The sequence below is a fragment of the Phoenix dactylifera genome, chromosome 4 (genome assembly GCF_009389715.1).
Source record: "Phoenix dactylifera cultivar Barhee BC4 chromosome 4, palm_55x_up_171113_PBpolish2nd_filt_p, whole genome shotgun sequence".
Classification (NCBI taxonomy): domain Eukaryota; kingdom Viridiplantae; phylum Streptophyta; class Magnoliopsida; order Arecales; family Arecaceae; genus Phoenix; species Phoenix dactylifera.
Genome location: NC_052395.1, coordinates 17,078,239 through 17,105,502, shown reverse-complemented (window position 1 = coordinate 17,105,502; position 27,264 = coordinate 17,078,239). Strand labels below are relative to the sequence as shown.

At 38.3% G+C, this 27,264-nt stretch overlaps 1 protein-coding gene across 2 annotated transcripts in view; it reads left to right on the top strand.

Annotated features, from left to right (window-relative positions):
- LOC103708188 (protein unc-13 homolog) overlaps positions 1–24,580 on the top strand; it is a 42,540-nt gene extending 17,960 nt beyond the window's left edge. For both annotated transcript variants that reach the window (XM_008793008.3, XM_008793007.3), the window contains exons 14-27: positions 34–105; positions 638–823; positions 942–1,100; positions 1,636–1,728; positions 2,565–2,636; positions 5,664–5,781; positions 6,449–6,627; positions 7,687–7,768; positions 12,593–12,703; positions 12,791–12,897; positions 21,876–21,953; positions 22,030–22,125; positions 22,506–22,601; positions 24,223–24,580. In XM_008793008.3, the coding sequence (XP_008791230.2) occupies positions 34–105; positions 638–823; positions 942–1,100; positions 1,636–1,728; positions 2,565–2,636; positions 5,664–5,781; positions 6,449–6,627; positions 7,687–7,768; positions 12,593–12,703; positions 12,791–12,897; positions 21,876–21,953; positions 22,030–22,125; positions 22,506–22,601; positions 24,223–24,384 (1,611 nt within the window). In that variant the 3' untranslated portion in view covers positions 24,385–24,580. The remainder of the gene's footprint in view (positions 1–33; positions 106–637; positions 824–941; positions 1,101–1,635; positions 1,729–2,564; positions 2,637–5,663; positions 5,782–6,448; positions 6,628–7,686; positions 7,769–12,592; positions 12,704–12,790; positions 12,898–21,875; positions 21,954–22,029; positions 22,126–22,505; positions 22,602–24,222) is intronic.
- The last annotated feature ends 2,684 nt before the right edge of the window (positions 24,581–27,264 follow it).

Genomic DNA, 27,264 nt, shown 5'->3' with positions numbered 1-27,264 from the left:
AAGTTAAGTAAAATTCATATCTTTTCAAAGTAGGTGGTGGATGTGGCTGATCGAGACCAGATTGATGCGTATATTTCATCTTCTGTTAAAAGTGGCTTTGCAAGGGTGAGTTCTGTTCTGAATATTGTCGTTCTTGATTGATTTAGCTACAATTTTCTAGCAAGACTTGGATATATGCCTGTTGATATCTTGCAGTAACACTTATAAAGATCCTGGTCTTCCTTCTAAAAGAACTTGAAAAAATGTCTACTGCTTCTTCCTCTTTTCTGTTATACAATTCTTCTTCTGCCTATCCTATTATTATTATTTTTTCTTTTTCTTTTCTTGTGGTGATTGTAAGACCACATTTTCATCTTTCTTTTCTTATGCATGTCTTTAAAGCAGATTTTGGTAGTGTAGTAATCTTATTATGGCCAAAGATGATGTCTTATCCATCCTTTGGGTTTTAAGCATTTGACTTTTGTTTTTAATGTGAGATATGGGTTGGTAATATCTTTCTTGGTAAATTTATGAGATTATTTTTTTTGTGTAATGACTGTCATTGGGATTTGGCATCTTTTTTTTTTTTTTTTTTAAGTTAGCCTGTCAATACTGGATGTCAGAAGATGAATCATATTTTCAATGCTGTTACCCCCAGATTATGCAAGCTATTGAAGCTAAGGCAGATAAAGCTCATGAGCATGTTTTAGCATCCCTTGCTGAAGAGACCAAAAAACTTCTGAAGAAAGATTCAAACATCTTCTTGCCAATTTTATCAAAGTGGCATCAACGAGCTGCAGTTGTTTCTGCTTCCCTTCTTCATAAATTATATGGAAACAAGTTGGTAAGCTAATATTTGATTAAGGATGGTACCCTTCTGGTAACTTTTTGCTTTTTCACATGTATGAGAGATTTTGCTTGAATGGAGATTTGAGGGGCTTTGCTTGGACATGTTGTGGCAGAGACCATTTGTTGATCATGCTGAACATCTTACAGAAGATGTCGTGTCTGTATTCCCAGCAGCTGAAAGTCTTGAACAGTACATAATTTCTGTAATTGGATCTGCATTGGGAGATGATGATGTGGAGGAGTACTGTAGAAAAAGATTAACTTTATACCAGGTTGAAATGATTTCTGTTTGTGTCTTTTGTTTTTAGTGTCATGGTCTATACTTTGATGCTCTTACAAATTTTCCAACTTTATTTGATTTATTGTCATGTGTTCTTTTTGTGGTCCGTGCAAATTGTTAGATAAAACTTTTATTTTGCTCGGTAAATTAGATCATCTAATGCAATCTAATTCTACAAGACCTTTTAACCAATTTTCTTTTGATGGTTTGCTTTTTCTATATGGCCGCACATATGTAATATTAATATATTACATACTACACAGTTCTTCATATGTTGCAATAGTTATTGCTTCTTTACTTAAATCTTTTATTGTTTCTATATAAACAAAACTAAACCTTGTATATGAAATTGTCGAGTTTTTGAAACAAATCTCTCTATTGATGCTCATGCAATGGCATGTTATGGTTGATATTAAGATAAATCATGAAAGTGGACCATGAAATTTAGATGCAGTCAGACTTCAATACTTGTTTTATAGAGTTGTATTTACATATTTGGACTAATTTGGTTCATCCGTTTTTCTTAGGTCGAAGATATATCTGGAACATTGGTTTTGCGCTGGGTGAACTCGCAACTAGAAAGAATTATAGGGTGGGTTAAACGGGCCATTCAACAAGAGGTAACACTTGCAGTTGATGGTGATTTGTTTAATAAGCTTAATGTCATATTGATTCCATCCAAATGGCATTCAACCACTATTTATTTGCTCACGTTTTTTGGTTTTATTTAGTTCTTTTTTTGATGCTAGAATTTTTCACAATTTCTTCCATTTGAATATTGTCAAACTTACAGAAATTTATTACTTTCTGAGTTCTTTGGTGCATTATAAATTGAACGTTCTATTCTACATTAAGTGCCTATGAGATTTAGGCAATAAAATAGCTCAGCTTTCACCCTCCTCATGAATTTTTTATGATGTGATTGTCCAATGGTGGAAGTATATGTTGAATTGCTAGAAAAGTATAAAAATTATAGGTATGTTTAAGGAAAACATCTACAGGCATTTTCGCTTTTTCTTTTTTTGTATATTCTGGTTAACGACCAACATAGGTGTGAGATATGAAGCACAAATTGTTCACTTGGTTGTGCTAACATTCATGCTTCAAACCATTTACTGGGTGATACAATTGTTAAATTATGGAAGCAAATTTTGTTAAATTTTTAGCAACATTTGAGAATGACTACAATATCGAAGGTAAATACGTAGGCACTTTGGCTTTATTACCTGTATCTGGTTAACCACCAAGATTATCCCATCATTGAGATGAGTTATGAATTGAAAAAAAAAAACTAGAATATTTTGCAGATGGATGGAGCATGTTTCTACTGTGCTGACATTCATGCTTTAGACCGTTTGATGGGTGGACGAACTTCCAGTATATAAGTAAACATAAACAAATAAATACTTGTTTCATTGCCTTGCAGTACTGTTAAAAACTGAAATTTCTTTTGCAGGTTTGGGATCCTATATCACCTCAACAACGACATGGAAGCTCCATTGTTGAAGTTTATAGAATTATCGAAGAGGTTCAACTTATGTCCTAAGATTTTTTAACCACCTTCTTGAGTCAACTTTCTATATGACTTTGCTAGCAATTCTATTACTCTCTTTCTGTCAAGTAGGCTACTTTTTCCAGAATGCAATCGGGAATAACTGTGGCCATGTATATAGATATTTTCGATGCTGTCATTTCGAAATGTCTGCTTCAACTGCTGTTTCACCTCCCAACCATTTTTTTTTGCCCGTCTTTTATGACAATCAATCTACTTTTGGAAGCAAATGTTAGGAGCATCTCATGCAAAGATCATAATTTTTCATTTTTAATGGAAAGAAGACAAAATTAAATAAATTTTTCGAGAATGTGTTAGCTAGTGAAGTGAATGGGCTTGCCAGATTCATTTTCCCTTCCTGACATAAGAGCCTGCTCGCATCACTATATTAGTCAAGTCTTGACTATGCCTTGCACCTTCACTTAAAAGGAAGCTGGCATGTACTTAACTAGCAAAATGTACTTAAGTCTGTTTAATCCCTAGTATGTAAGGCTTCTTTCCAACTACTTGGACTGAGTCTCTACCTTTCTGGTCTACTTTCTTTCCCTGCTTTTATACCTCAATAAATCCTATTTGAAGGTCTCATTCAAAGCAGTTCAGACTATAAATAAGCCAAAAAAATAGGGTTGACAATTCAGTTTCAGTCAAGATTCGTTCCATCAGACTAGGAAAATTGGATAGCCTATGGCAGGCTGGAAGAACTGATTTGAATCGAAGCAGATCTAGAAGCAAAATCTTTATAGAACTGATCAAACAAGTTATTGAGGCCCTGTTTATGGTTTTAGATGCAAGGGGGATTAGGGGCCAAGGAGGCTTCATTCACCATCCATCAATTCTATGCAGAACAAGACATGGCTACCTAGATATGTAAAGGATAGATCTTCATGCATGAGAGTCAATTGTATCTTTCGATAGAAAAAGTTTTAAAATAAACTGATAACAGAAAATAAGCTGATTATACTTCTAGTAGAAGGTACTCTACTAAAGTGTGGTTAAATAAGGCCCTTCTACAAAAAATAGCCAACCATCGAAGCAGAACAAACCGGAAACAGCATAGTGCACAATTTCTGACTTCTAATCTAAAGTACTATGAGGTTTAGGGCAGCATGAAAACGAAGTTTGAGATCCAAGAAACTACCTGAAATCTGGAGCATCCTAACTCAATAGAGGAATGGAAACAATGACATATTTCTGGTCTCAGATGTGACACAGCAATAAAGGGTTCGGAAGGTGCTACGAGGTCAAATCCTAAACCCTCACTTCCAATGCTTGGAACCCTTGGTGGGAGAGAGCGGCAGCTCTGGAGAAAGAAGAATGAAAAATGCCTGCCTAAAGATCCAGCCAAGGTACTCTTTAGAACTTGAGGCTTTCTTGGAGAAACCAAAGTGAAAACTTTCACCTAGTCCCATCTAATATCACTTATTTCTTTCCCAAACTCCTTATGACATAGTTGTTATAACAAATAGGATCAAGGGACCAAAATGATCCAGATTTGCCCCAAACATGACCTAACTAAAACTAGAAAACCAAAATGATCAAAATACTCCTGGACTCAGCTGACCATTAGGATTCCCCCAAAACTTTATTCTCTCTTTATGATACTATTGATAACTATTTATAAATTGTACTATTATTCTGTTGCATCAGTTATGTTCTATGCATGATTTGCCGTACCGGCCCGTACAGGACGGTACGGAGCATACCGTACCATACTGGTTCGGGGTATCGGTATCCGGTAAGGGTCGCGTACCGACACTTGGTACGTCAAAATGATTCCGTTTTGTACTGTACAAACATAGTGCTAAAGTGGCATCAGTGCGGGGTCCAGTACTGCGACGACGAATCTTGGTTCCATGTTTCATCATATTGAAGAAAATAAAGAAAAAAATATGACAATTAACTAAAATCAATCTCTGTTCAGTTTTTTTTATGGCAGATTTTTTGAGATGTTGAAGTCCCACCAATTGTTTTTTTATGCATTGAAGTATCTTTTCACTAGATAGTCTGAACATTGTTATCTTGATGCTGCGGATTTGGCATAAGTTTAACTCTTCTAGTAAGTAAGTGTTTTGGTTATTAAAATTTATAGGATTTACTATTTAATAGATAATCAACAAAATAAAGCAACTGACCGATCAGTTTAGTAGTTGCCTAGGTAGTGCAGGTATTTATGGGCATTGTTTGACCATGTTGTGCTGCATAGAATGGCTTCACTCCAAGGATTGAGTTATTCTGTGCCATGCTGTGCTAGTGCATGACTCCCTGTGGGCATGTGCCAGTTCAACCAGCATAGCTGGCATGCATGGATGCACAATTTTGGGTTTTGTTCTTTTAATTTTGACTACACTAGAATTCTTTCCACAAATGTTAGGTGTTCTCTCAAGTCTCAAGTCTCGTGTATAGAAACAAAGATGTTGAAAGTAAGATATAGTGCCATACAATCAATAATTATAAAATGTATGTATTCTGACAACTGTGCAGTGGGACATCTAAGTTAGCACGACACGGTATTGCAACCTAACAATGCATTAGCACTGCAAAAATGACATTGGATGATGAAAATGCAGTACTCATTTTTACGAACATATTATCATGAAATTTAGCTAATTCATTTTAGAGTTTAAATTATTTTATATATACTTATTTGGATTAATCAAATGCCTATTTTGTAGCCCTCACCTTAACCCCATGTAGAATGCCTGTTGGGTTCCTGCATGCCCTCATCAGGCATCAGTTTCATGCTGTAATTGTTGTGACATGATATTTTCAGTTTTTAGGAAATGACTCAAGCACTGGTCGCAACCAAAAACAGAAGTCTATATAGAAAATTCTTGCACTTCATAATTTCGAGTATTTATGTCATAAGGTGGAGAACAAAATAATGGCCGTCTTGTTAGTTACAATTGAAATCTCTACCTTTATTATGTGGTTTTAGATTGTGAAGTCATGCATTGCTATAATAACAAGTAATACACATCCCTTTTGTTGTAACTCCTGTTACAGACAGTTGATCAATTTTTTGCTCTCAAAGTGCCAATGAGGGTTGGAGAACTAAATAGCCTTTGCCGTGGTCTTGACAATGCATTTCAAGTTTATACACGTCATGTCCTTGAAAAGTTAGGTGAGCATCACCTTTACTTTTTTTCCCCCCTCAAAGGAAGTGTTTGTGTCAGTTTATTTCTAAATGTTTTGTTTTAATCTTTTGCCTCAATCATCATTGTTTTTGTTATGCTCATTAACTTTGCATACTAACAAAAAAAATTAAGCTTGGATTTTTATTATAAACACTACAAGTCAAGATAACATGTAAGATAACACTAAAGATATGGCCAATACCATAGGATGCAATATGTTTCTTGTATTTTAAGAAGCTCATGAATCATGGCATATCATGGCTTTTAACCTTGTCCATGATGTATAGATGTTCTATCTGCTAACCCTATAGTCTACAGTTGATTTCTGAAAACTGCAATCCCAACAGCAACCCGCCCCAAAACAAGGGGCAAGCATGATTGCACTTATGCCATGTAACAGACTTCTCTTTAAAACTACTCACAAATTTTATCTGGTTTTATGGACGTCAATGATTCACAAAGTTAACCTTGTTGCATATTCTTTTTCTCCATGCTGTTACGACAAATCCTTTATTTCATTAGTCCAGCGCCATGAATATTTTAACTTTATTTAACATTTCTATTTCTATTTCTTTGTATATCATGTCCCTGGATTTTCTTACAAACTCCAATGTTTCATTTTTGTGGCTTTTGTTGTTTTTCTATGACCTGCAGTTAATATAGAAGATTTGGTACCACCTGTGCCTGTTCTCACTAGATATAAGAAGGAAACTGGGATTACAGCTTTTGTGAAGAAGGAAGTAACAAATGTTAGATTGACTGATGAGAGGAAATCGAATGAAATTAATGCACTGTCCACAATAAAACTGTGTGTGCGCCTGAATACTCTATATGTAAGTTCTTTAAAATAAATAAATTAATGATGTTATTGCGTTAGTTTACCATACTGTTTTTTCAAGTTGCATTGTACTGATTTTTTACCTTGTTTCTCTTACTTTTTATTAATTCACTCCTTTTGTCATTGGATTTCTTCCTTCTATTTTTGTTGCATATATGGTGAAGCTTCTGTCCTACATTTCTTTGGGAAGGGGAGGTGGCACCAAAATATTTGTCTTATTGACATGTGATCAAAGTCAGAAATGTGAATCCTTTATACCATTAGATAAGGTTTAATGCTTGTTATATTAATAATTTGGAAGTATTTTAGACAGGTAGGATTGCTGAATGAAGATTAAACTTCACTATGATTGATAATTCAAACTTTTGAATTAGTTCTCTGACCAACTAAATAACTCAGGAGGTCACACTTATATTAAGTGTACTTTAAAGTTTACTGCAATATGACAAATTTTGGAGCATCCTGATAAAATGACACATTACATTTAATCAAATAGGAAAATAAAACAAAATTAGTTGCTCCAAGCTTGAAATATGACAAAGTTTGTGTACTCAGGGACTTCAAAGTTCAAATTCAGTGCATCATTTCAATTTAAGCCAATTACAGGTGCCTCTGTTGAAACTATATGTGGAGGTCAGCTGGTCATTTTTCTTGGGGGTATTGCATACATTTTATAGAGCCAAAAATGTGAAAATCGCTATGCTCACAATCAGGCTGGAACGGCATCATTTTTCTCCTTGTTCTCTTTAATTGCGTTGTGGGAGTCCAAGTTATTCTTCTTAATTGCATGGCCTTTAAAAGAACTTGTTGTGTCATGTGATAATAAGTTTTGTATAAGAATATACTGATGAGTAACCTGTAAATGCTTCCTCTAAATTATTATATTTTCTGTGGGAAGTAACCATGTGTAAATCTTTTTGGTTGATTACCAAGGAAAGTGTTACTAGTATTTCTGTTTTAGATGGTCGTGTGCAGAATGCTTTAACTTTTCTGGAGATATTTTACTTGATGGATAACATTTTGATACATACAAGGGACTTTGCATTGTGAGCAGTATGCAATTACTCAGTTAAATAAATTGGAAGACAGCATTGAAGAGCGATGGATGAGGAAAGAGCATGAGAATTTTAACATCAGTATGTTTCTAGAATTACTTCTTTCTGATTTTTTTGACTTTTTATATTTGAAAATTGTTTGTAGTGTGAGCTGTCAGCAGTATATTTTATAGTTTTTCTACATATTTTTACCATGTTCCTACATTGTTACTTCTTCTATCCTGTATCACGTAGTAGGCATTATCTCTGTACAATTAACTATTGAAGATCTATGTAAGATGGCATCAAATGTTTGTTTCTTCAAAGTTATATTGAACTATATCTTGTATTGAATTTGTTTGCGTAAAATGCTTGAGATTGATCTTTATTTTAATAAATGTGAATATATGTTTAAGGAAACTATGAATGATTAGTCATGAAGGTGAGGATCCACTTACACTATATTCTAGGTTAGATAAAGCATGAATTTTGGCATGCTGAAAACTATCATTTGCTTAATGTTATGTTGGCTTATGTGTGGCTTTTCAACAATGTTTCTTCCTTTTGAGTATCTGAGATTTGACTATTCTCTCTTAAGATCAAATCTATTTAAAATACTATTGACTTTTTGAGGAGAAGGGAGTTACCTTGGAACAAGTGGAAGAGTAAGAATGTGAGAGGAATAAGTACTTGCTCCCTTAGTTACATTTCTCTTTCTCTGTCTTTCTCTATCTATTATTCTCATCTCTTTTATATGTGCTTATATAGTCTAGATTTTCTGAGCAATCCACTTCAATCCTTTTATAACTCCGGTTCGGGTTATCTATGTGCTCCCTTTTCACTTGGGACTTAGAAATCATAAAATATTGGGTAGGGAGGCCATGCTAGTTGTAGTCCTAGTTAGGATAGTGATTATTAACATAGAATAGGGATTTTCCGGATTCTTTTTCGCTGGGGCTAGGAAGGGAGGACATAGATCGACCCTCTGCCTCTTTACATATGGAGCATCGTTTCATATCTCGGTTCCTGCACATCCCAACTCGTTCCTGTAAGAAATCAAGACTTGGGTCAGGGCCATGACTCTGATCCCTTCGAATGCAGGATCCCTTGCTTGTCGTGTAGTGTCTCGCCCAGGAAACACTAGAACCATAGGCGGAATGCATGTGATTGTCCATCCTGAAGCCAGTCTCGAATTAGGAGTTGTAGCACCCATGCTTGATTTTTTCCATGGGTTCTCCTTGTGCTCAATCCACTTTGCCACAATCGATGATGAAGGAATACAGACTCAAATGTTGGATTAGGTATCATGAAGCAAAAAGAGGATTAGGGCTTTGGTCTGCTAGGGTTTTAGAGTGAGGGAAGGAGAGAGGGGGACTTCGAATTTTTTTTTTTGGTGGGGGTGGGGGGTGGGGGAGGGGGGTGGTTGGGGGGGTGGGGAGCGAGACTAGGGGTGAGGACCTGCTCAAGGTGGTTGCTTCTAGAATATGCCAGGATCGGGTGCAAATGAGGATGTCAAATGAATTGAGTTGCTTGGGCTCATCTTGAGAAAACTTGAATCAAGCTCGATTTGAAGCTAAACAAACCAAGCTTGAACCACCAAAACAGGCTCGATATTAATTTCAAGCTGAGCTAAAAATCAACTAGGCTTGATTAAGCTTTGCTAGATAAGGCTTGAAGATATTTAAATTATATATTTTGTATATCTTGTGTATTTTATATATTTTATTTGGACGAGCCTTGCTGCAACGGTAAGGTTGTTCCTTTATGACCTTCGTCTCATGGTTTGAAACATAGAAATAGCCTCCTGCACATAGGAGTAAGGTCGCATACTTCTGACCCTTTCCAGACCCTATAGTGGTAGGAGCCTCATGCATTGAGCAACCCTTTTTTTTATTTTTTTTTATTAAATATTTAATGGATCATTTGATTAAGGCTTTAATCAATGTGTTCTTTTATTCATTGGATCAATTAAGTGTTGATTTAGGCATGATCCAAGCTTCAAATTAAAAACCAAGCTTTCTTTAAAGCTTGAACTGAGCTTCATGTAAGCTTGATTTAGGATTACAGGCTGATCAAGTAAGCTCGTGTTTGGCTCAATTGTTCCTGTATTTGAGCATTAGCTTTGTTTGGCATGACTAGAATCAACTTGGCCATTTTCCCCACTGGTTTCCTTGACAATCTCTGAGTTTCTAGAAAGCTCAACCTCTTTGATGGGTCAACACGAGAATTGTCAGCCTAAGAACTAGATTCATCAATTTTGAAATCATATCTTCTACTATATAAGCAATTCAGCATTATTGATGCACCTGAAAGAAAACAATCCACATCTAGCTTATCTCACAGAATGAAAAAGTTCAAACTCGTCAAAGTAATGACATTATTCTTGAAGTCCAAATACATTCATAAAACAAATAAAACAACAAAATCTTCTAAGAAAAGTTGACAAAAATGAAACAAAAATAAAAAAGGGCTTTCCAAGAAAGTATCAGGATGCTTTACTTCCTGAGTGTCAGGACACGGTGGGACACAACATGTGCCATTCTTGGGAATTACTAGGACCGTCCCATCTCCCAGGATTTGAATTATTGTGATGGAGATTGATGTGCCTTCAGGACCCACCAAAAGCGTTGACAAAGAATTACTATTCTATGGATGGAGGACGACTTTTTTTAAATGATGTGTGTTTTAGTTTCTTCATTCTTAGTGACTTGAATAGTCATTTTATTATTTTTGTTTTAGTTGAATCCCTTTATTTTGTAATTTATGGGGGATTGTGACTTCATTCTAATTCATTAGGGTTGCTAAATAAACATAATTGCCGATAGGGTCCCTTTATTGAAATTGCCAGTTATTCATATATAAAGTGGTCAATCCTAGGGTTTGAGTGGACACTGTTACGATGAATAAAGATATCAGATTTTCTTCTGTGCTGTTCTCTCTTTGTGCAAGATGAAGTCAGCATGAGGCTTCCACAGCAAGTGGCTTGTCTGACCTCTCCTCCTTGCTTTCCTCCATCCTGTTTCTCCCCGGCTGTCCAAAACCCTAAATCCTAATGTTGGTGTCTATCCCTGATGCCACATGATCCTTGTTAGCAGAAGCAGACAGCTCAAGGTTGTTGTAAGGCTGACTGCAGATCTGAAATCAGTCTGTTCAGTTTAGTAACAGCCAAAACCTGCGTATCTTTCTTAGATCTGACAGCCACCAAAGTGCTTTTCTATGAACCTGATTTTGCATTTGTTGTTTTCCATATAGCATAACCAGCACTATAGCAGTCCATCCTTTGCTGTCTTGGAGGTCTGATTAATGCTTCTGCATGCTGTTTGCTGAAATCTGTGTCTGACTCTGCAAGATTGGGACTTTCTGTGCATCCCGAGGAGCAGTCTGTTGTTGGACAAATCACCACTTCCATAGGACTTTGAATTCTTGTTTCTTGCTGGTATTTGTTAGTTGCATAATCATTTCATTGCTTAAGAATTTAAATATCAAATCAACTAGCATCATTCAGTGCATTAGATTATTTTCTATCATACCAAATAAATTTAGTTGGATTGTTTCTAGTTTACTCTTTGTTTATGCTTTAGTACAGTTTTATTTTCTATCATACCAATCAGCATTAGATTATTTTGCCTTCATATTTAATTTTGATTAGCTATGCTTCTTCCATTCGCATCATCCTAATGCATATAACTTTTCCCTCTAGATCTGTCCTGCATCATTCCAACTCCATCACTATTTTTGTGATCATCTTGCAAACATCCCTTGTAATATTTGTCATGATATTAATTTTCACATTACTTGATCAGTCCTATGCTCTGGTGATCATCTTTGAGAGTAACGGATGATATATAATAGACTCCTTAGTCCTTTCTGTATGCTAAGGGATCGTGTTTTTCTTTTTTTCATGTTTTGTCTTGCAATTTATGCTGTTGAGATGAGTCATGAACACAATTTCCTATGTCAAACCTTGCCATCTTCCCTGATTATTAGACATTTTTCAACCATGGGAAGTTTACAAATTGTCTCTTGCTGCATGTTCTTGATTTGTGACTGAGAATTGAGTAATAGGGTCTCCTTGTCTATGGCCTTTAGGTTTCATGGCAGTACCATTTCCCCTTAAAGTTCTTTGGCTTGAAATTTAACACCAACTTTTTAAGGGTTGATGTTAAGCATACAACTTCCATTCTCAAAATTCTGCTCGATGGAGCCTTCTTGATGTAAAGGTCTGCTAAATACTGATGCACAATTCGACAGAAGTTAATGATTTTTTCCTATGTGCTGGTAAGTTAAAAAAATGCTCAATATCATTCTTTCTGACTATTTATGTGACTATATTTTGTGTTACATAGAAGAATTTGAATTGTAGGTCTAGTGATGGATAATTATTCATTTAACCATTTGATAGGTCCATAAAGGCATACTCTTACCATAAGATATTTAGTTCAACTATTTGCATTAAATGTATAAACCTCATTCTATCATTCCTAGCATTTGCCACTCTGGTGTTACTGCAAGATAAATCGTTTTTTCATTTCCATCTAGGTTGTCTCTCTCCTCTTCCCACATCCTTTGACATAAATTTGAGATTCTCTTTTGTGTGTTCTAGCACCCCTTCATGTTATGATGGATGACTAAGTATTGTTGAAGTCTGTTTTTTATCATTTTTTTAACAAGGCCGTATGTCTTATGTGTTCATCTGATTATGGCTGGTGGCCCTTTATTTATCCTTCATTCTAAACCAAAACCCAAACATTCATAAGGAAATGGCATTTGATAACCAAATTAAATAGGATGTTTTGAAGTGCAGCTGTTTTTTGAGATTTATAATTGTTTCATTCTTCTTACTTTTAAGGGGACAAGCTGCACTTTTTATTGGAAGTTAACATAATAATTTAACACATGTTTTCAATTATCTAATTTTGTATCTAGGACGATCAATGAATGGGAAATCAAGAAGCTTTGTCTCGAACAAAAATAATGCATTCAATGGTTGTAGGAAAGACATTAATGCAGCTATTGATAGAATATGTGAGCTCGCAGGTAAGCATTTCCTGAATTTTCACATTCTTGTGGAAAACATAATATTTTCAATATACCTATCTTGATACACCTTTTTTGTTTCTGCAGGAACAAAGATCATATTTTGGGATCTGAGAGAGCCATTTATAGAGAACCTATACAAACACACTGTATCCCAGTCTAGACTGGACGCTCTTATTGATGCACTTGATGTGGTAGGCCATGCTTATAATTTATAGTTATTCAGAAATTATTTAATAAATGAGTGAAAATTTGATGGAGAAGGTGTTCCGGCAAGCAAAACTCCAATTATCTATCGGCTGTTTGCATTTAATGACTGTTTTTGAACAACATACTTAAATGTACATTGCTTTTGTTTGTCAACTTATACGTTATGCTACTTGAAGCTGTGCTTTATTTAATTCTCTTTTGGTGTTTGGCTGCATGGTCACATGTAAATTTTTCATCTTGTAATTGCTGCTCGTTTAGAATTTATATTACTATTGCCTTTAGCATCATCATTGTCTTTTAGAATATAGTGCAACATAAATTGAAAATTTAAGCTTATCCAAGATGTGCTTATTGAATCACACCATATCGACTGACAATAGTTGTTAAGAATCTTGTCATCCTTTCCAAAAAGAAAGTTTAAGACTTGACTTTCATTTGGTTGCAACTGCCCTGGATATATGACTGTTAATAGATTTATTCTATGAAAAAATTTATGGAGGATAAATTGATGGAGAAATGTAACGGCAAATGTTGTGAAAAGAGATCTAAAAAATGAACTAAAACAAAAAGGATAAATAGAAAAAGGAAGATAGAACATAAATCTCAGTTATGCAAAACTTTTCAAGAATATGCAGAAATTAGACCACCCATTTAGTAAAAGGCACCTGAAAAATTATATCTGGACTGATAAATAGTAGTTACATATGCCTAGATAAATAGAAGTTGACTAGGTGAACTAAACTGATATTAGAAAGTAAGCTGATTCCACTTATAATAGAAGTTAGTCCGCTAAACAGTAGATAAACAAGGCCTTTTCTTAAATAATAGCACAACATAGAAGCATAACAAATCCAAAACAACAAGGAAAACAACTTTTCCAGTAGTAACCACAACTAGTTCAGTTTAGAGCACAAAGACCAAGTCTTCTCTTAGATCCAAGAAAGTATCTGAAAAATTTAGGGCTTCACAGCTCAGAAAAGAAGAGGAACAGAGGCAGAATGCTGGCCTCTTGCATGTGAGACAGCGATAAAGGGATCGGAAGGTGTTGTGAGTTAGCCCTCATCTCAAATGCTTGAAACCCTAGCTTGGAGAGCAGTAGCTGTGAAGATAGAAAGAATAGAAAAGTCCCCTTGAAAGACTCCCAAACAAGGTTCGCGGTACCGAGCGTACCGATGTACCGGTCGGCTTTGGTAACGGTACGGTATCGGTGTCGAACCGAGCCAAACCGATACCGTACCGATAGGGCACATTCGGCATGGTTTCGACCCCATCGTCGTCTTTTTTTTTTTTGGAGTTCTTTCACTTTTGGATTTTTTTTGATGTTTTTATGTTTAGGTTTAATGTTAAAACTAGATGATGCAACTTATTACTTCCAAATGATTCAAATAATGAGATGAAGAAAATAAAATATCTTCAAATTAAGATACAATCAATTATATACATTTAAAGCACTCTCGGATATCTAAAATCGGGTCGAGTGGCGATGCTTCTCGTCAATATCTGGATCATCAGCATAATATGGAGGCAGATCAACTCATTCCTCTAACTAAGCGGCATTGTAGTCTTGTATGCCCAATCCTCGAGGAATGCGCGTCGGGTCATAAGAACTATCGGATCCCTCGCTGAAGTTCTGGTTCTAAGAGGTGTCTTGATAAGGGGGGCATCCGAATATGCCGGCACCAAAATCTGAACCGTAAGACCCTCTGGACTGCGCAGGGTAGTAGCCACCGGAAGACTCCGATGCACCATATCTATAGGCTGGCTGAGGCCGCGGATAATAGGAAGACTTGGAACTTGATACATCAATGGATCCGACTCCACATGAGAGGTCATCTGCAGCTTCATCCTGGCCTCCTGAACGACCTTGAGGAACTCTTTTTCGATATGCAATGGTATCCGACCGGCCTATATCAGATGGCCTATCGTGGTCTGTATCTTGTGTGGCATGCGTAAACTGAGACTCACCGGTGTATCGAAAATCTTTCTCCAGTTGTGTCTCATAAGTAGTACCATACTGTCCTCCACTCCTTCCATGGCTAGTAGATCCATCACCACCAGAACCTTCATCGCTACTGGTCCAAGTCTCCTCCTCGACACTCTTCATTGGGGCATTTTCCTTTCCTTTTCTCGTTTGTTGGGATTGACGCCCTCCTGATCGAGTCGACTGGGTACTAGAGCGTCCTCGTCCTCGTTTTACCTTATTTAGTTTTTGCTGGATTTTTCTTCAAGAAAAACGACGCTCTCCGACCCTTCTAAATTTTTTTCACACCTTTGTCTTTGCCTTTCTCTTCTTTTCCTCCTCTCTCTGCCTTTCCTTCACCTAAGCTGACGGATTTGGCTTTAGCATTTGGTCGGCTTTTATAGCCAACCGTTGGGGCACTGTGGCACTTTGAAAAGTGCCACATTTTGCCACAGCGTGGCACTTTCGACGTGCCTCACCGGCACTTTTGACGTGCCGCACAAAGTGTCGCACAAAGTGGTACTTTCAAAGTGCCTCTGGATGGAGTGCCTCTGGCCAGCGCTGTGGCACTTTCAAAGTGCCACAGCGCTGACACTAATTTTAAACATCGAACCGGTGCGAACCGGCTCGGTTCGCACCAGTTCGAGCTCATATCGGTGCGAACCAAGCGGTTTGCACCGGTTCGAACATGTACACGAAGCTCATACTGAACAGTTCCGAGCCAAATTGGGTCGGAACCGTTTTATACCCTTATACCGGACCGGTGCCAGTCGGTACGGCCCGGTACGACCGGTACAGGTCGGTTCAGCAGACCATGCTCCCAAGTACCCTTTTAAAGCTTGAGGCTTTTTGAAGAAGCTTCTTGTCTCTCAAGTCATACTTCTCACTGAACCCCATCTAACACTACATTGTTCTTTTCCAAAACCTGCCATAACATGGTTATTAGTACAGATAAGAGCAAGGGACCAAAAGGACCCAAAATCTCTCCCAAACAGGATCTGACAAGAATTGGGAAGCCAAATGACAAAAATACCCCTGTACCGACCTGATCATCAGGACATCCGCAAAATTTTAACTCTTTTAAGATGGTGTTGACAACTATCTATCCAATTACAATTACTATTTTGCTTCACCAATGTATATATATTGGTGCTGCATTGCAACATAGCTGGTGGGTTTTAGCCACATACATTTTTTGTGCCATGGCTGTACTGAGCTTCAAGTCTAGACTCCAGATTTTGGTGCTTGAGCTGATTTCTCGCTCAGTTCACGCACATTTGTGGCAGTCCATGGTAATTCGTGTAACTTTTTGACAACCACCGATGCATCATCATTTTTACCTTCAATGTTAAGATGTCCATTGGGAAGTAAATATATTTGCATATAGGGGATTTTACATAGGCTATCCTTGCTACATTCTCTTATGCACTCATTGAAGAATGCATGCATTGGTGGTCAAGTGATGCTAGATGCTAAGAATGTCAAATTGCCTATGCGAGGCCGGGTGGTGCAAGTGGGCTTGGCCTAGGCAGCCTAGCTAAATTAAGCGCCTAAGCGCCCAAGTGGCTGCTTTTAACAACACTGCTAGGTGCATGTACTGGCTAGACACTGTAATACCTATGCCTTTTTGTAATTCCTATTTCTTGCTTTAAATATTATTTTGTAAATTCCTTGTTTGCATATAATCCATTACATATTTCCACCAAGGAATAACTACAACTTGCTCCTATATATTAACCTTATCACTCATCTAGGATTTTTCCTGTGTCAACTTTTCCATTTGTAGTTCCTATTAATTAATGTATGACAACTGTAAAGCAAAGAATCATGCTAGTGCAAAATATGGACTCGTGTTGAACACATGGTTTACATTGTGGATTTCGAGGTAACCACTTTGAGGATATCCTTGTAGCTGACATATTTTACGCCTAGCCCCAAGCAGAATTTCTTTTTCTGATTTTTTATTTAGATGTTGTAAATCCTGAAAAAGGTTTGGAAAATTTTTGATGGATAGCTTTGATGGAAGAGGATCTTGACTCTACAAGCATTAGATGGTAGTAATTTGATTAAGCATTGCCTACTTATATTAAGAGATAATGGTAGCCTCTTGATGTCTTTAGGCTCCTGACATGGATATATGGTGGTAAAAACATATGGAAACTCTAGTAAAGTTGATTTCACTTTTAGAACAAAGGAAAATATTTAAATATGCTAATGCCATTTCCAAATTGACAACAGTGGCTTGTTTATATCTAAGTAATGTCCAACTAGCACAGTGGGATGGGAGACAAGCAAGGACATGATAGATATCTGGTTTTGACTTTGTAAGGGTGGTACAACCAAAGATCAATGAAAATGAAGCTATCTTACTATTAATGAAAAAGGATGTGCCTGATGATCATAATAACAACGGTGCTTCAGAAAGTATGTTGCAAGGATATTGTGAATACCTAATAGGATTGTAGCATGATATTCTATTATTGAGACTGATGCTGAAAGGACTGCAAATAATTGAGGGAAGGACCAAGTATAAGAAAACGCATGAAGATGATGGTAGATGAAACTAAAAGTAGCGTCATTTAAGAGCAAGTGCATAGTCACGCTGTGCTTAAAGTTTAAATAGCTTTTGCTTGTAACTAGGTTAAGTTGAAAGAAGTATCCAGTGAGGTTGGCTCAAAGATTTACTGATTTGTGCTTCAAGAATAAGTTAAAAAGACGGAGGCAAACTGCTATGGTATAGAAGATAATGGAAGTAGTTAGAAATATTCCCTAGTGGTCATTAAAAAGCTGAAAAATCTTAAGACTTACTATTCACTAGAGAAATCATATAGATTGATACAAGGTCCGCCGTACCGGTACCGGTCGGCGTACCGGTGGCGGCCCGGACCGGTACGAAACCGGTCCCGTACCGGTCCATACCGGTGGCGTACCAGTTCGTACCGGTCCGAACCGTGCCGAACCGGTCCCGTACCGGTTCCATACCGGTTCTTCAACAATAAATTACCGGTACCAGATTTTACGCTGATCCGGTACCGGTCCCAGGCCGGACCGGTACGTACCGGCCCGTACCGGCCGGTACGGACCGGTATGGCAGACCATGGATTGATATGCTTAGGATGTATTATACATAGGAAAATGTCAAGTGAAAAGTCTTACTGGGAATCCCCTTGTGGAAGCACTGGGAGGAATTGATATGTCTTAGAGAATTGATTCAGAGGGACTCAGAGGAAAGATTTAGTCTTCTTGACTCATTTACAGCTTATGTAGGGTGTCAAAAAAGAGCTAATTACTAAAGAAAAGGAAGGTTTAAAAGATGTTAGATGGTAAGTAGGAGCCCCCGAGCACCCCATGCTTCGCATTAGGGAAGTGCTCAATTTTCAAGCCACTGCCAATTGCGACAGTTGCAACCAGGGTTGGCAGAAATGTCTCGAACTGGATGGTTCTGGCTGTTCCGAGCTATACCGGTGGCCCACCGATATGGTTCCAGCAACGGAAACAAAAACCGTTGTCGGAGGCGGAGAAGGAGAAGAAAAAGGAGGAAAAGAGAGAGCGAGCAGGGGAGGGAGAGGGAGACGGAGGGAGGGCGGCAGACGGCCGGCGCCGGGGCAGAAAGGGGAAGCCGTGGCCGTTCCCCTGTTTCGTTCCCTCCCTCCCATGCTCTTTCTTTTTCTCTCTTGTTCTCCCTCTCCCCCGCCTCTTCTATTATGTCGGTACGGGCCTGACACGGTATGGCACGGGCCTGTATCGACTCGTCTTTCCGGAGAACTGGTACGGTGTCCTGTATCGGTTCCACCGACGTTGGTTGCAAGTTGCAACCATAGCAGTAGCTGCCACTTTTGGCTGTCTATGCCACAACAGCAGCTGCTGCTCATGGCAGTCATGACCACAACAACAAATGTGCTTGCTATGGACCAAAATTATTGTAGCAGCAGCTTAGAGGGCATACCTCTTGTCGACTCTTGCTGGTTGCTGCAACCGCCAGCATTGACCATCGTAAAAGATTGCCTTGTAGCTGTGGTTGCTGCTTTCCTTACCCTCCATCTCCACTATATCTAGAGCATGTTTGTAAGAAATAAAGGGTGATGGGGTAAAGGATTTTGGGTTAAACAGGTTTCACATGCGTGTTAGTGTGTAACCAGCCCTGTCACAGGAGAGGTAGCAGCGAGACTTGGACCTGCAAGATGCCTAGAGGAAGAGATATTAACCTCGAAGACTATTCAAGTTAAGCCACATGCCCAAATCTCAAACATGCTAATCCCTCTTAGGCGGGCATCTTGGGCTGAGTGGCTGCCCTAGGCTGAACAGGTGCCCAAGCACATTTCTTTTGGGACTGGGCTGCCTATATAAGCTCGCGAATCCCAGGTGTGGTCAAGAATCTGCCCTTCCTCAGGCAAAAGTTTGAACATTTTTTACAATCATGAAAGGATACTAACATTCATTTGACTATCCAAACTCGTAATGGTTGACCAAATTTATGATGTGATGAACTAGAGGAAAAGTTGAATACTCCAACATTTGAGGTATCAAAAAGTGGAGTGTTCATAGAATGAGTTCTAGGACAATGATGACAAATTGTGATAAGCTTTCAAGAAGCTATGGTGGACAATATAAGAAGATTGAATTGACACCCAACAACATCATAGTAATATTTTTATCTTACATGTGTGTGTATGGATATGTATGTCTAATGTATGTATGTATGTATTTGTTTGCATGTAAAGTGAGCGAGCTAGACTATGCAGTATACACTAAATGTTAAATCCTTGACAAAAAGATTTGACTATTCGAAAATAAATGATGGGCCACTCAAACGGAAGGTCTGCATTGTTGATTTGTGTTTCCATATGTAACAATGCCTAGAATGAGAAATTATATTTTAGAGATCTTTAACATTTGCATGAAGTGCAAAAATGGATAATACCAAATGTGCTAGTGTGCTGAAATGCATGACAGGAAATTTAATTGAGACTGCACATTGTTGACCATTCTCTCCATATGTTAAAATATGTATAAATCAGAAATCAATTAGTTTTGATGCTTAAATAACTGCAAAACATTGTATAGTGTCATTGAAGCCATTCATTTTTGCAACCACTTGATGCATAAGTTGGACCCTGCCAAAACATATGATTTTTTTTGTTTATAGGCATAGTGATGTAGATCACTGTAAATGGTGTGGATCTTCAATCTGGTGGCTTCATAATTGATTTTTGAAATTGTAAAGCTTGTATTGATGATCTAATATTAGTTTGTAGTCTAACACACACATGCGCACGTGCGCACACATGTATATGTGTATGTTTAAAACTCCTGGAATATGCATAACATCTTGGATGTTTTAATATTTGGTGTAGGAGACCTCAAGGATAGATAGAAGTGAACCATTTAAAATAGTAATGAAATGGTCCTAACAATAATGAAGAAAAAGTTAATGCAGATGCATCAGGCCATAAGGTTACATTCAACTGAATGATTCAGAAGGGGAAACTGATGGAATTGGTAAAAAAAGGTAGTAACCTAACATTAAGCTGAGATAAAAGTCTGGAATGATAATAGAAGCTGAAATAAGCACTACAGCTGAGAAATGTCAGTAATACCTATAAAAGATATAGTAGCTTTAATATTTTAAAATTGGGAAGGAAAATTCTGACAAGCTTTCAAATAATGATACGATGCTCATGTTTTTGCAAATAGCAACAGAAAAAGCTTTCATAGGACGAGAAGAATGAAAGTAGCACATGTTGATAATAGTCACTATTGGTGGTCGAGAATGCTGTAAGCTGACTAAATACATGCACCACAAGCAAGAATAGTGTCATAGCAGGCTTAAATTGGTCCAAACCATGGAATGCCGTACCGGCCGGTACGGGCCGGTACGTACCGGTCCGGCCGTGGACCGGTACCGGAACGGATAAAAAATCGGTATTTTTCGGTTTTTTATCCGAACCGGCCGGTACGGGTGCGTACCGGCCGGTTCGGGCCCGTACCGGTACGATTTTTTTTTTTTTAGAACCACAGCGCTGCGCGCTGTGGTTTTTGAAACCATCGCGTACCGGACCGGACCGGTACCGTACCGGTCCGGCCGGCCACCGGTACGCCGACCGGTACCGGTACGGCGGACCTTGGTCCAAACACTCTATAATAGGTCCGCTGTACTGGTACCGGTCGGCGTACCGGTGGCGGCCCGGACCGTGGCGGACCGGTCCCGTACCGGTTCTTCAACAATAAACTACCGGTACCGGATTCCACGCTGATCCGGTACCGGTCCCAGGCCGGACCGGTACGGCAGACTAGAGTCTAGATGGTTGTTCAAGATCATATGTAAGCCTAGAGGATGCTTCTTATGAACTGCTTAATATGGATCTTTTTGATAGTATCATTTTCATGAAGAGGTCTCATTGCAATGACTGCCACCATTATCAGAAGTCAAAGCAAAGTTCAATCTTCAATGCTTATTGCCATAAAGGAAATCTATTAATATCATGCCTCTAAAAGAACAATCATCCATGGTCTTTGCGCCATGGTTGGTCGGTTCTTTTCCTCTTGCTGGAAAGCCACGTCAATTCATTCTTTCTAATAAAGCATAGATGTGCTTTGGCCTTCCTTTCTTCTGAGGGAAAAAAGGGGAAAAAAAGCCAAGTCTGATTCGTATTTCATTTTGGCTTTTTTCCCCATCTGATAGTGCAGTTTGACAACACTGTCACATTGATGCTTTGATAATGCTATATCTCTTAGATAGGCATGCTGATTATCTGAAATTGCCAGTTATCTAGAAGAATGACTGGAAACATAAGAGCAACTGAACAAGTGTTGAATACTTTAGTTTTTATTGTTTGAAAGAAGCTTGGTTTTAAAAAGTACCTAGTCTCCATTTCATTTATTAAATTATGCATCTCTTTTTCCTTTGATTTTCTTTTTCTTTCTTTTAATCTTTTTAGCATGAACAAGTTTCAAGCATAAATTTTATATGATACCAATGTAATGAGTTGGAGCTGTCCATAGGTGCTAAATGAACTATGTGATATCATTGTTGAGCCACTCAGGGATCGCATTGTCACAGGGCTCCTTCAAGCATCCTTGGTAAGATCCATGTGTTTCTTGAGTGATTTCAATATAAAACTGTTGTATTATCTATATTGGTTTTATTTTTTTGTAGGATGGCTTGCTTCGGGTGATACTAGATGGGGGTCCTTCACGTGTTTTCCTTCCCAATGATGCTAAGCTACTAGAAGATGATCTTGAAGTCTTGAAGGTATGGGAATGCTTTCTTCTAGTTGTTAATGTGTGCATGCAGCGTGACACTGTAAATTTTTTTTCAGTATCTTGAGGATCTCCTAGTACTTTAAGGTTCATTAAATTATGTAGGATCTTGCTCCTAACTGTTAAATAATACTATCAAAATTAAGAAGCTTAATACTCTGCTGCACCTTGTCTGTTTAAGTGCTAGACTGGTTTGTCTTTTACCTATACCAAAAAGCATGTATCTGCTTTCAAATGATAGTAAAGTTTCTCACCTGCAGAATTCGTTGTGCATGAGACAGCCATATTAAAATGAGATCTTTATGCAGGTCTGTAGACTTTTAGAAAGAAAACTATCTAATCTCTGGAATAATTTGTTTATGTAAAATGCAGGAATTTTTTGTATCTGGTGGAGATGGATTGCCTCGAGGAACTGTTGAAAATTTAGTGGCTCGCATTCGTCCCATAATAAATTTGCTTGGCTATGAGGTATGACCTCTTTCTTCACTCCAAAAATCTTAGTGTCTGCAAGAAATTTAAATGACAGTAGTTGTTTGCTGCCCTCCAAAGCACGGTTACTGATAGAAGTTCTGAACAACAGCAGATATGGGCTAGCACTATTTTAGCCTGAGATCATTTGGCTCATCCTATGCCTGTGATGTGCCTCACTATGTTTGCCCACTTGGGTATCCTGTTGAATTATTGAAAAGGTCAAATCAAATTGAACTCTAGGCTTCATTGCCCATTTCATCATGAATTAACGTATTTTTATCATTACATGAATTGCAGACAGAAAGCTTATGTATGATATTGTACATGGTTAATGTTCAAGGAGATCCATCTCAAGATAACCAATGTAGATTTTCTTATTTCTTTTTTTGTCTCCAGAGCCTGATCTAACAGATCAAGGATTAACTGCAAGCTCTCTATTATGTTAAGAGTGATAATATTATCCAATCTATATGGCCATTTAAATAGCTATTACTGTTGATTCTGGTCCATGCTTTTCTGGATCTAATGTGCTCCTATTAGAGAACCAAGATCGACCAGTCAAATGCTCACGTCTTATTGATAAAACTCTTCCTTTTATCAATCTATGTAGAAAATTTTGCCGGGCAAGTTCAGTATTGATGATAACTTAGTCCAAACCTTGCCTGCCAAGAGCTGAATATGATGGCTTTGTTTTTGGTCCAGCCTGTTAGCAGCTCTACATTTATCTTTGGGTTTCCAAATTGTTATCTTCCACTGGATAACAGCCTATTAGCAGTCCGTGTAATGAATGTTGCTACGTTGACACTGTTAGCAAGTGGTTGGACTTTGACCTGTCTTCCTTTCGTTTTTATTATTATTTGGGTTTTGATTATTTTGCCTAACCAGATAATCTCAGAATCTCATATGTGTTTCGTTGTCAAGGAAAGGGAGGAAACTATTGGGAAGAGAATAAAATGAAGGGAAATGGAAAGAACATACCTTTAGTTTGATTTTTTATAGAAGGATTAAGGCATGAAATGATATCTGTATTTATAACAGTACTGTCATTGAACAAATGTAACCTATTAACTTGATATCAACCAGCAGCAGATGATTTTGTGTGAATCAATGTATATTATTTCCAAAAAATTCAAGGTATGAAATTGAAGACTACGAGCTATCTAGGAACGACACAATGCCAGATACAAACAGTGTGGATCCCATATACATTATCCTTCCACTAATTTAGAGTGTACAACACAGTGGGAAAGGTGGAGACTTAATTTGTATTTTTCAATTTCATGTTAGATGTTTGGTATAACCAAACATTCCACTCATGCAGAAATCTCGCCTTTGAGCAACAAAGGTAAACTGTGTTTCACCTGAAATAATTTTTTTGCTTGTTGGTGTTTTTAACTTATTCTCTTTTTTTTTTTTGTCAAACATTCATCACGTTCCACTCGTGTCGAGATCTCACCATTGAGGGACTAAGGGCAATTGGGTTTCACCTGATATATATATATATATATATATATAGTTTTTTAACTTGTGAATGTCTGTCCTTGTTATTATGTCGTTAAAAGAATTTCTCCTCTTGCCATGTATGTTTTATTAAAGCCGGTCATTCATGTTTTTGCAGACTCGCGTATTAATTGATGACTTGAAAGATGTAAGTCAAGGAGGCAAAAGCAAATTTGGGACTGATTCCAAAACTCTTCTAAGGATTTTATGTCATAGAAGAGATTCTGAGGCTTCTCAGTTCCTTAAAAAACAATTTAGAATACCAAAGTCAGCTGCTTGAAGAAGTATCAGAATGTGAAGAACGCAGAAAATAAGATTTTTGAAAAGAAATGTTATGCAGATATGAGGTACATCTAACTTGAATTTTAAATAGTTATTGTTATGTAAAATTGAATTGATTTATTTTTATTTGTTCTTGTTGGCCTTATTTATTGGACAATGCTGTTGATAATAAGCATAAGTCTAGCTTCCTGAAAGATTTGGTACGTTGCACGTGTGCAATTTTTTGGTTGTCGATTTTTTTTTTTTTGTCTACTTGTGAAGGTGATTTTGGCAATATACAGAAATACACTTAGGGGCTGTTGGTGACCCAAATAAGATCACCAAGGTGAGCTTAGATCACTAATGATTTTTATTCGGAGATAATCTGATCCCGAATAATCTAAGATGGCATGCTATGTTCTAGTGGTTAAGGATTCCAAGGTATTCGTAACCTGTCTGTTTGGTATTCCATATGAATTCAAGTTCATTGGCTATATAATACCAAAATTATCTCCGATATATTTTATAAAAAATATATATTTATTAATCATAAAAATATATTAAATAAAAATATATTAGTTATTAATATATTCCATAAAAATATGTTTATTGGTCCTATAAACTATTAATTCCATAAAAATAAAAGTAATATATTAAATAATTTTATTATATAAACATAAAGTATAATAATATATTTTTACTATAATTTAAAATTATCATTAGACAGTGATATAACAAAAATATGGTTATTAATATATTAATATAATATCTATCATATATATGATATATAATATTAATTTAATATAATATTATGTATGATATGGATATAATATATTGGCAGTATATTAATATACCAATTTTTTTAGCTAGATTGGGGGATATTTATTCTCAAATTTCAGTATAAGATGACTATCCTGAATGATCTTGGATTTCCAACATCAAGGGTGGGTAATCTTATCACTAGGTTGGGTGGTGGTTTAGAAAGTAAGGTTAATTTAGGAGCACTGTCTCATAGAATCATCATATGGTGCAACCAAATGTGGTGATTTTATCATCTCCACTCACATTGGATTTTGGGATGAAAATGCCTAAGACGAGTATGTCGACGAGTATGTCATGCCCGAAAGGCGGGGCAACTTGTATATTGGCTAACACTTATAACTGTGGGTATAACCTTTCAATGCTGCTGTTTCTCAGCTCTCCTTGATTCACAGCCAGTACTTGTAACTGTGACAATCGATTTCCTGCTTGTTCTACGGAGTACGGTTCAATCGAAGTTGGGGGTACTGTAGGAGTTGAAGTTGTAAAAGAAGTGCAAACGTTACGGGATTTTATTGGCTAACGTAAATCGACTTCATTCATTTTTGGGACGTCCAGTAGTACATTTCAATCGAAGTAGGCCGCTGTAGCAGAAGGAATTTCAGGAACTCACGGGTATTTCGAATCCGATCAGGCGGTCAGATTCAGTTGATAAGGTTTAGTGGCGTCGATCTGCAGAGAACTAAGCTACACGATAGAAAAACGCGACATGACAAACTACATGAAACTAAATAAAAGCATTCAGATGATCCGCGAGAAAATAAAGTAATCACCAACAACTAAAGATAAACGACAGTGAAAAGATAACAAGAATCGTATCATTTCAGAAAAGGTTCTAGTGAGAGAAACTCTGATTTTAGTGAGAGAAACATAATGGCTAGTCGGCTGGGGGTACTTCGAAGCCTAACGACTAGTCTCCGATCAGTGGGGGCGGTGATTCGACTGCCATATGGGTGCTCACGGCAGCCGTGGTGGTGGAAAGGTTATGTTTCGAGAGTCTCTGGTGGGTTTAGGACGGCCGGAAGGGGTGCCAGCGGTTGGATCTCCGAGGTGCGTCGAAGCCTCAAGGCTAGTCTTCGGTCGGCTGGGGTGGTGTTTCGACTACCGTGTGGGTGCTAACGGTAGCCGTGGTGGTGGAAGGCTTTTGTTTCGAGGCTGGGGTGGTTTGTGTCCATCGGTTGGTGGGTTCGAGACGGCTGGAAGGTGCCGGCGATCGGATCTCTGGGGTGCCTCGATGCCTCAGGGTTGGTCTCCGATCGGCCGGGCGGTGCTGCGACTGCCGCATAAGTTGCTCACGGCAGGCCTAGTGGTGGGATGCCCTTGTTTTCGTGGATCTGGGTGGACTGTGCCCATCGTCTGGTGGGCTCGGGGCGGTCGGAAGAGGCAGCGACATTCTGGTCGGGTGGAGTGCTCACGAAGATCGGCTACGTGCTTCACCTGTAGATCCAAAGCCGGGTCAGTGTATATTTGGTTTTCCCTAACCCCCTTTCTTTCTTTCTTTTCTTCTTTTTTGTTCCTCCCGGGTTCTACCAGGTGTTATCTCCTAGGCCCCCGGTGACCCCATTGAGCGGACGGCAGGTCCAGTAGCAGAGCGGATGACGGGGAAGAGGGCGGAGGTGGTAGCTCAACACAAAGGTATGGTATCGGGAAGCCGTGGGGAGAGATTTGGAGCCTGGGCGAGACCAGGGCCCTAGGTGATCTGTCGGCCTACGGAAGTGGAGGTGGCCTGATTGAGCCGCTGCTTCTCGTTAGTCCTGGAGCTCCCAGAGGAGCCTATCGAGGCTGCCCGTCGAGAGTGGAGGAACTGGCGGTGCAGCCTCGGCCGGCGGGTGCCGGCCGAGTGGGTGTCCGCTCAGCCGAAGAAGGCAAGGGAGGTGGCGGTGGTGACACTAGCTGACGACCATTTTGCCCTATGTTTCCGGACGACGGCGCATCGGGACCGCACATTATCGGAGAGGCCGTGGGTGGTGGCGGGGCAACTCCTCGCCACGGAACCATGGGTACCGGATTTTCTGCCTAGGGAGGACCTTGTAATGACCGGGGTGGTTTGGCTCCGACTACCTAGGCTATCGCTGGAGTA